Raw genomic sequence first — 11,105 nt, forward strand, 5'->3', positions numbered from 1 at the left:
TTCAAACATTACAACTTTGATGTGAAAATATTTATGTCTTTCAAGATTTTAATATATCCATAAGATATGGTTTTTCCAATTCATTTTACAAATATTTAATTAAAAAAAATATTAAAAAATTTTGGAGCGGGAATTTCAATTCTTTATGTTGAATTAACCTTTTTCCATTGATTCAAAAAATGGTATTGGCTTTAGTAAAGTATAGAGATATTTAAAATTTTACCTAATTTGGATTTTTTATGTGGTAATTTTTTTTGTTGAATGTAAATTTATGATCCATTTAAATTGAATGTATATGATAAAATAATTATTAACCCATGAGATAACTGTATTGTAGTTTTTAAGCTATATGGTTATTTTTATTTTTGTTTCAGGTCAAGATTATTATTTTTACTATTTTATTAAATATTATTAAATTAAAATATTAAAATAACTAATATTAATAATTTAATATATTAAAAATAAGATGCTTTTTCACTTGGCTGAGAAGAAAGATCGATAGATCACCAACTCAAATGCAAAGAAACCAACATAAAACTTGAAATCGCTGCGACCCACAAAGGTTCAACTCAAACCACACAGTATGAATAGTACAAAATTCAAGCTCAAAACAAACCTTGCATTACTATGGTTTGTTTTGATCAATCTTTGCATTAGCGCCTAGAGTAAAATTTCAATATGTTCACTTCAAGGCCTTTCATATCAACTATGCCGAACTCAAACCCAAAATTCTGGAAGGAAATGTGTAATTGGGAATCTTCTTAATAATAATAATATAATAGAATTGTTATATGAATTGTTTTTTATTTATATAGGTATTTTCATTTTTATTTATTTAAATTGAAATTAGCCAAAAAAAAAAGATTTTTATTTTGGTTGATATTAGTTAAAATTTTGGTTGGATGGACAAACTTACACATCTCCTCCATACTGGACTGTAGAATGTGCCTCTCTGTGAAACAACACTTTCATAAATTTCAAGTTTTTTCATACCAATTTTAAACAGTTTTCAAATTGAAGACTTTTTCATTTAGAGCCATTAACTAGATATCATTACATATAATTATAAATTTATAAATAATAAAAATTATTATTGATTTTAAATACATATATATATACATATATATATATATATATATATATATATATATATATATATATATATATATATATATATATATATATAGTATTAATAATATGATTACAAAAAAAATCAAGTTTTTATTAAAATTAAATTTAGTTTATCAAAAGTTTTGGGGGGAGGGGCTTCTCAATTTGTAATCTGAGATATGTGAAATCATTGAAAATCGAGAGAAACAGGTTCAAATCCCCCTATTTGCGACCCAGTTTACGAAGAGGAGGACAGATCGTAGGCCCTAGAGGTTTACTAGTAGTTATGTGTTAGGATTTACTAGTAGTTACGTGTTAGGCGGGCTAGACCTAAGTTCAAATCCCCCTATTTTCCACCTGATTTACAAAGAGGATGAGGATAGATTAGGTTCAAATCCCCCTATTTGCGACCCAGTTTACGAAGAGGAGGAGATCCCCCTATTTGCGACCTAGTTTACGAAGAGGAGGATATCCCCCTATTTGTGACCAGGTTTACGAAGAGGTGGAGGATAGATCAGAGGACAGATCATAGGCCTTAGAGGTTTACTATTAGTTACGTGTTAGGCGGGCTAGACCCAGGTCCAAATCTCCCTATTTGTGACTTGGTTTACAAAGAGGAGGAGGATAGATCAGAGGACAAATCAAGTTCAAATCCCCCTATTTGCGACTCGGTTTACGAAGAGGAGGAGATCCCCTTATTTGCAACCCGGTTTACAAAGAGGAGGACAGATAAAAGGACATATCAGGTTCAAATCCCCCTATTTGTGACCCGGTTTACGAAGAGGAGGAGGATAGATCAGAGGACAGATCGTACACCCTAGAGGTTTACTAGTAGTTGCGTGTTAAGATTTACTAGTAGTTACGTGTTATGCGAGCTATTGGGTTCCTCTCAGTCACAAAAAAGAAATTATCAATTTTTTTTTTAAAGAGATTTTTATTTTGTTTTTGTGGTTAAAGATATCCAAAAAAAGTTACACTTTTTATTTAAAAAATATTGAGAGAAACTTTTCAAGATGACCATGGATTTTACGAATTTGAAGGATGGGAAGCCTCATATTACAAATAATTTAAAATTGTGATCTGATTTTGCTATAAGTAGGGCATATTACGAGAATGTGTTTTTCATTTTCAGCCCTTCTAATTGTCACAAAGATGGAATATTATTTCATTGTGTTTTAGATAGTTCCCAAAGCCTTGTTTCACTATGCCACTCATAAAAGTTCCTATTTTAGCAATTCAAATTTTCTTCTTTACAATATTCAAAATAGAGAGATACTTTTGATACTCATGGTATCTTAATTTCCTTTTACCCTCTGATTCCGATATCTCATCATATATTTTTTCTAATTTTAGATGTAATAATATTTTAAATATTATCATTATTCTATTAAATGACTTCTTCCTTTATTACGGATGTTAATTTTTCCAATAATTGTGGGGAGTATAATGTCATACATGTTGTTTATCTTTCTCTTATAGATTAATTACTTTATCATAGCCATGCTCTTAATGGGGAAAGACTTGCTTCTATGAGGGGATATCCCCACCACTGTTGCGTGAGCCTGACGAGATTCAACAAGTGTAATGCACGGGAGGCTACCAAGGGACATCTCGCCAAGACATTAAATCTCTGAAATGCTAGTGATGCTCTCAACTAGCTTCATATCATGCCTAGTGGAGATAGATTGTACCCTGTCAATCACTTCATTCGCGAGAGCACCCAAGGATTGACTTAGAGAATCATCATGACTTATTATTATTCATCAATAATCCATTATGGATTCATGTGGGCTCAACTCAGGAAGCATGAGCCTAACATCAGAATGAGCCTCTATTACCCTCTCCACCACCTTATAATTATTTGTTCTCTGGTTGTGAATTGGATATCCATAGTATGGTGAGTATGGTGTTATTAACAGGAAGATTACATGGCCTTCATGCTCATTCTCTCCTCCCAATTGTCAATAGGTCACTGCGTGAACTTGCTATGGCTGCCTCGTGACAATGGTCATAGCGCTCAGACCCTGTAGACCCCAATTCGTAGGTTAGTCATGGTTTGTGCAGTGGCATCATGACATAACGATCTTTATCTCTCTTTAGTTTCCTATCTGCATTCATCATCATCTGTGGGATGTAATTGGAATTATGAAGGGCACCAGAATTCTTAGCAATCTCTCAATGGTTTTAGCACCGAGCTCCTGGGTGCATCTAATGGATTTTGAGTACGAAGCCATAGGTCTGAGAAATTGGAAGGAGACAGGCATTTCTCTAAGAAATTGGGTGGAATTATCCATTGCCTTGAGCTACTGGATGGAACTATAAAGTACCCACTCTATGTTCAACCTTAGAACCAACATGGTTAGTGACTCATTCAATCATATGAAGAAATTCCTCCATAATGTTTCTAAGAACAACACCTTCAACAAAACTCAGTGGCAAGGTCTAAGTTGGCGTTGTGGCTCAGAAGAGAGAACTCAATGGAAAAATATGGGTGTTGGCATTGGGTCTTTCAAGACATAGTTGGAGGATGAGCATTCCACTCCTCATATCGAACCCACCAATGGGAAGCCAGGTTGTGGTCGCAAGAGGAATCAATCTCAGCCATATTCGAGTGCTCAAGCCATGGGAGCTCTCTGTTATGTATTTTTTACTGTGTTAGATTTTTTTTTTTTTTTTATTTCTGCCAAACTCAGTTAGTCTCCTCCTCAGGAAACCATACTTTTTGTAAGAAAAATTTTTGTGGACAAGTTGCTTATAATCAATACTTCTTATTAGATAATCTAGTCGAGGAAAATCTATATAATAATCAATATAATATCAAGAAACTTTTTTTTATTTATGATTTTGGGCTAGTTTCCCAACAGGATGGCCCATAACACCATGCAAGCCATCATGTATATCTTTTGCATCATAATATAAAGTCTAGCAATTACACAAAAAAAGAGGAGCATATGATAGGGTGTAAGACCTTTAATTTTTGAGTTTAAAATTATTTTGAATTCACTTCTATCTTTATCCAAGATTCTCTAGAGATATCTCATTCCAAAAATTCATATCCACATAAAATAATAGGAGTATCAAGGACCTCAAATGGGAGTATTAACTTTATGCTAAAAAGTCACCCCTAACAAGAATATTTTTTATTAATCATTCCCATGTGTTTTTCATCATGCAAATGCTCTCTGTATATAAGAATAGGTGACCATAAAAAATGCATTAAAATTAAGAAAAAATGCTCAAACAAAATGCATAACTCTCTCCAAAATATCTCCACATATGTGTCGAAAAATATCCATCCCTAATATCTCTCCTTGACCTCATATCTAGCTTTCATGTAGACTTGTAGAATTAATCTACCATATAATTTATTCATTAAAAGTATGACTATTCATTAATTATGAAAAGTAGGAGTTTTTTCTTTTTTTCTCATTGGTTAGGTGGGTGGGACTACCCACAAGGTTTTGAACCAGTGAACTTAACATCAATCAGTGTCTTAATAGTACATTGAATCACAATCTATTCAAATCTCGTGGGATCTAATGCAAGAGTTACTACTCGTATTACCCCTTTCTCTTTTTCATTGGTTCTTTGAACTAGTTTCTTGGCCTTCATCTCTTCTCACATGTTCTATCTTCCAAGAAAAATTGATTTCTTCATTATTTATCTTCTTCTATTTCACTTGTACCTACAAAACATTAACATTGTTAAGGTCCATCTAAAAAAGTTACCATCCACTAAAATAGATGGGTTGTTAGTCGATGTCAGTTAGTTCACTAGAAAACTCTTTCTCCTACATGTTTCATAAACCATTTTTTCATCATGAGTCTTCATACATATGCCTATTATCCCCATACATCATCATCATTTTTTCTTTTTAGCTTACTCATAGTCATGCTCTTAATTCTATTGCATGATCTTTGCATTCTTCATTTATCATTTTCTCAACGCTATAGTTCCAATTGAGGTTCTGAGAATATTTATATTAAGGAACTTCTTCTAAGTTTTTGTTGTCATGTACAAAAGTATCATAGGTGATCATTTTGTATTTAATTGTCATAACCTTCATTTTAGTAATGCTCGCAATCATACATGTACTAGAACAAAAGTCCGTGAGGATTATTAGTTGCATAACAAGGTTACAGATACACACCATTATAAGAATAATATCATCAATCTAAAGAAGAAGGATAATGACTGTATCAGTGAGAGTCAAACAGACACAAGTCTTCTTCCAAATAAGCTTCTAACTTGTGAACATATATGCTAAAAAGGCTAGGATAGTAGACAAGTTTGATTTGATTTCTCTTTTATAATTAATTTCTTCTAACTAGCCCTTAACATTCTTAAAATTGGAAATTTAACATTCTCATACAACCTTATTATAGTCGATTTTACCTCAAATGATTTTTTGGCTCTCCTAATTGATTGAATAGGTTAGTCTTAGGCATTATGAAAAAAGATTTTATAAAGTTGAAAAAACAACGAAGGTGATTGGGAGAATGGTTTTATTATTGGCCTTCCTATGCATGATCTTAAGTGTCACAAAGTGATCCATATTTGAATGATAGCCTCTAAATCTAAATCAATCTTTAACTTTTTCATTGTGCAGATTTCTAGCCATATTTTGATCTTCTTTTCTATAATACTTCCATATAACCTAGCTAAAATGGGGCTAATGATAATGATCCTATAATTAGAGGGGTCATTTTCATTCCCCCTTATAAAAATAGGTACAACAAAACTTTGAGTCTAGGGTATAGGGAATCCAAGGTTTACTGTGAATTTAAAGAGCTTGTTTATGTGTCAGAAAAGGATAAGCACAAATTCAACATAGTCATTACGTAGAAACTCCCATGGAGTAGTTGAAATGCAACTCACAAAGTAGCATCATGTCAATGAGACTTATCATTAAACCCTCCCAACCAACTAGGCTACATTCATAACCAACTTGGACTATGAAAAAATAATTTGAAAAAAAATTATTCACCATAATTTACTAATGAAAAAATTATAAATAATTTTAAAATATAAATAAAAATGAAAATAAAACTAATTTTTTTCAAAAGTAAATTTACAAGATGAACATAAATAAGTATAGCTTATCAAATAATGAGACATATTAAAATGATATATTTAAAAAATGATTAGAGAAAAAAATTATAAATAATTTTAAAATATAGATAAAATTGAAAATAAACTAAACTTTATCCAAAAAAAAAACTTATCAAAAAAAAAAATTATTAGATTTTTGAAAATATTAGCTTATTTTATTCTAGCTCAAAATACATTTTTGACACCATAAACAAAGTTTTCACCTTTTTTCAAAATGAAATATCTTTTTTAAACAAAGGTTTGACCTTATTTAAAATGACACTGTCTTTCCTAAACATAGGTCTTTCATCTAGTCAAAAAGTAAGTGAAGGCCTTGGTCATTGTGCATGGATTCATAATGTTCTCTGACATGAGAAACACTAAACTAATAATGCTTGACATGGTTTCTTGAGATTTTTATATTTATTTATTTGCAATATAGTATTTTATTATTATAGTAGAGAGTATATAGATCAAGTTTCAAGTAATTCTTATAGAGTATGTGACACCCTCATCCCACATTTACCTAAGTAATCAGTCAACTGGGGTAAATATGCGATACGAGACCACTATAATGGGATTTAACCTTCTAAGTCCCCTTAAGGAAGTGGAACCGATGGACACACACCATACAAACCTTCCACATTAGCAACAAGACTCCAAGGAGCTAACCCAATCACTCATGTAACTAGCCCCTGAGACCAACTGAAGTTTTAGACAATTAAAGTCCAGGATGCTCCCTAGATATGGGCATGCATGTGTCCAGGAGGCTCTGGAAGCTATCACAACGTGTGTATGGATGCATCCAGGGACTTTTCTTCCCAGAACTATGCCTACATCTTCGAGATTTGAGCCACTTTTTCAGGCTCAAAGACCACGTCATTTCCCAGAAATCAATGACACTTTCAAAAATGAATTTACACAGCATAACAATGATTCATTTGCAAAAACAAGAACAAGGTATAGACTAGAAACCTACTGGCCATGACAAACATTTTATCAAACATGTCACAAATATGTAATCTACAAGTATAAACAACAGATCTAAGCATAAGGGTCTCATAGTTATGTGAGAATTGCTAAGAAACATTATTGCCTTATATCATTAGCTGCATTATCATCTATTAGGTCATATATACATTTTTCATTCATTTACAAATCAAAACATGAGGAGAGCCATACATCATCATTGTCATAATACATGCTTATAACCATCATAATAACAACAAAAATATCAAGGATACATCAACCATATAATCCACATATAAACCAATACATTTACACATAAGATACCAAGGAAAAAACCTCTTATTAATGAATGCAAAAGCCAACCTGGTATGGGACTACCATGTTCCACCTGACCATAGATTGGCTGAGCCAAATCTCTCTTTAGCCAATCACCCCCATGCCATATTCCAAGCATGAATGTGGGACTCAAACCAAAAGAACCAACTAGGGCATCCCAAGGCTAAACCACCTCATCCTCATCAATAGAAACTAAGCTTTACCGTAATCGATCCCGAATCACTAGGCGAACATAATAAACATGTAATAACAAGCCTTACCATGATCTCCACCTGATCACTAGGCCAAAATAAGCACGGATGGCACTGGATTTCTCCACCTACACCATGAGGAATTTTCCTATCTCCTAGTCTCTCAGGTTTTATCGCAATCCACAGTCTGATCCAGGAATCACTAGGTCCTAAACCGAGACTCCACCCTCTAGGCTTTACCATATATCTTGCCATTCACCGACAAGGATTCCTAGGCCTAATAAAAGGAAACCAGTGCCTCTAGGATTTACTATATATCCCATCATTAACTGGCCGAGGATTTCTAGATCCACTGATGAAACACAAAATCCAGCTTCACTGCATCCCACAGTCTAGTTCAGGGGTTACTAGGCTATGTGTTCTACTATTTAGAGATCCACCTCATTAAGCTTTGAATCCATCCGTTCATTCAACTCAAACAAAACATGAGAACCCCATCACACCATGGCTATCTTGAAATGACAAGGGTAGGCTGAAAACACTGTCACACCTAGCAAAACCCATGACATAACAACAAAAAACCACATGCAAAACCATGCATGCCAAATCTAGCAAGGAAATCACACATGCAAATCGATACCTACAAGGAATCTTGTTGTAGCTGTTTGATACTACTTTTCCTTTCTTTCTCCTTCCTTCCTCTTGCCTTCTTTTATTTTCTTGATCTAATGCTAAAGTGCTTCATGAAAACTCTAAGTGTCCAAGAGTGAGAGAGAGAGAGAGAATAATGAGAGAGAGCTCCAAAACTGAATTGAGAAAAGTCCATGAACTGATCCTTAGAAGTCTTTTTATCAACGAGGCCTCTATTTTCTTCATTTCCATTATTTTCCTTCAATTTTCCTCCTCACATGCAACTTGTGACCTTTCACCTTCCTTTTCTCCTATTTTCCTTTGTTTTCATAAATAATGCGCCAAAAACGTCATTTTGTCTTTCCAAAGCTTTAGCCATTGTCTTTGCTAATTTCTTTAGCCATAATAAACCAATGAACAACCACACTAAGATGTCTTGCTCAGCATTCAACTTGGAATATGTGTCCCATAATTGTGGTATTATATATTTTATATAGTTTTTTAACCAAAATTGTTACAAAGTAATATTTTTTAAGTTATAAAATTTTAATAATGTTTATTTGATATATTATATATAAAATTAAAATTTAAAAAAAATAAAAATTAAATTTTAAAATTTGAAATTTTAATATTTCCTATTTATAGTGAGTGAAGTATTAAATTTTTTTGAAAAATAAAATAAATTAAAAAATCTAAAATTACAAAAATATTTCTATTAGTTGTTGTCAAAACAAGACTAGCACAATTAATCTTGAGTTTGATTGTAATTAGGTTTTTTGTTTTCTAAATTAATCTTCAATAAAAAATCTAACTTTGCAAATTGGAAAATATATCGTCTAATTTTAATTAAAAATCTATTGGAGAACATAGATAAGAATGTGTGAAATACAGATGGCGAATTTGAAATCGAAGCACCCGCACGACTGCCCCTGACTGGTTCTTCGCCTCCTCCAGGCCCCGCCTAGCAGCTCCGCTACTGGGTTTGTCCCCGCCATGCAGGCCCCCCTGGGCTCCCTTCCTCTACCTATCGGTCTCTCTCGGGCCTCCTGCCCGGCCCCAGCTCTAGGGCCCCTTCCTTCTCCGCCCCCGTTTTTATCCTCTATCGACTGCGAGTTGGCCCTCCTTAGCCACCATGGCTGGGACTGATCCATCATCCCCACGCTTGGAAGACTACGAGAAACTTTTTGCATCTCTTATCCCTGAGAACGCCTCATCAAGAATCCGTCCATCTGCATCCAAGTTCGTCAAGAAACTTGATGAAATCCCTGAAGTATCTCTTCCTCCCAGTCTTTTGAGGAAGGCTGCAATCACTTTAGCTGAGAGGGGCCTCGTTGGCCAGTTTACTGGCCTCTGGCCTTCGCCCAGAGCAGTCCAAAAATGGGTGGAACATAACTGGAAAACGATAATTCAAGGGAAAATAGCTATCAGATTCTGTGGAAGGGGCTTCTATACTTTCCTCTTCGAAACAAAAGAGGTCCGGGACCTTATCTTTAGAAATGGCCCCTACTTCATGGATTCAAGAGGCCTCTATTTGAACAAATGGTCTCCTGACTTTGATCCGCAAATGGACATCCCAAATGCAGTCTCGGTTTGGGTCCGTCTGCCCCACCTCCCTCTCCACTGCTGGGGAGATGAATTAGTAAAGGCTATTGGGAACGTTGTCGAAGAATACATTGATAGATGCGAACCAAAGGAGAATATGCACGCTTGTGAGAGGATCTGCGTTGAGGTCGACCTAGGGAAAGGCCTGCTAGAAGCCATCAATATCAAAGTAGATCAATGGACCCACATCCAACAGCTAGACTACGAGCAACTAACTTTCAAGTGCAAGGTATGTCACGAATATGGACACTTTGCAAATAGATGTAGTAAGTTAAAAATAAATGAGTCTAATGAAAATGTTGAAACCCCTGAAGGCTCATGGGAGCAAGTTAAAAAGAAGAAATCAAACCCTCTGCAAGGTCCAAGTTCCAAGCCTCCTCTGGAATCCCTAGTTGCCCCTCCTCAACCCCCTTCTAGCTCTACCCAGCCCTTCCCCTCATCCTCCATCCCTTTTGAATCCCTGTCAGTAGAAGAACCCCTATCACCCCCACCTTCTCCCCGAGCCACTGCCCTTGCGGTCATCCCTTCGCCCTCTGCCTCCATCCTCTCCCCCTCCTACTATAGAACGTATCCTCACCAGAAACAAATTGAAAGAAGCTAGTCTCACTTCTGATCCTTCGAGAAAAGTAGGCAGGAAGTCAAACAAAGAAATTAGAGATGAAACAGCAGCAAAAGAAATGGCCACTAGAATGCAGCAGCCGATGGACTCATACCTGGACAAACAAAAAGGAAGTGGGGAAAAGACAAAGGAGAGGAGCAGGGCTCATCCAAAAATCAGTAAATAGTGATATTGGTCTCTTGGAATTGCAGGGGGTTGGGCTCCTCCCTAAAATCAAATGCAATCCGGGATTTAATCAATCAAGAGCAGCCAGATCTCTTCCTCATCCAGGAGACCAAAATATCTGAGCATGAATTTCAGAATCTTACCAAAAGATACAAAAGTTTTACAAGCATAGCAATAGATGTAGTAGGTGCCTCAGGAGGTATAGGAACTCTTTGGAACAAGAACAAATGGGACCTCACCAACCAAAAATCTTGCAATTGGTGGGTAAGAACAGACCTTAAAAATAGAGTCTCAAAAGAAGATTACACTATCTACAACATCTACGCCCCGAATCACTACAGGGATAAAGCTCTCTGCTGGGAATCTATAAACTCAGATTTGCAGTCCTCTCA

General features: G+C 35.1%; 1 protein-coding gene across 1 annotated transcript; it reads left to right on the plus strand.

Moving 5' to 3' along the window:
• Window positions 1-9,459: 9,459 nt before the first annotated feature.
• LOC149259578 (uncharacterized) lies at window positions 9,460-10,835 on the plus strand. Its single transcript, XM_089454558.1, has 2 exons — window positions 9,460-10,158; window positions 10,740-10,835. The coding sequence occupies exons 1-2, from the start codon at window positions 9,460-9,462 to the stop codon at window positions 10,833-10,835; spliced, it is 795 nt and encodes a 264-aa protein (XP_089310684.1).
• Window positions 10,836-11,105: the final 270 nt, after the last annotated feature.

The sequence above is a fragment of the Pinus tabuliformis genome, chromosome 6, assembly GCF_031772625.1.
Source record: "Pinus tabuliformis cultivar Carrire ecotype Pingquan chromosome 6, CPIR1, whole genome shotgun sequence".
Taxonomy (NCBI): Eukaryota; Viridiplantae; Streptophyta; class Pinopsida; order Pinales; family Pinaceae; genus Pinus; species Pinus tabuliformis.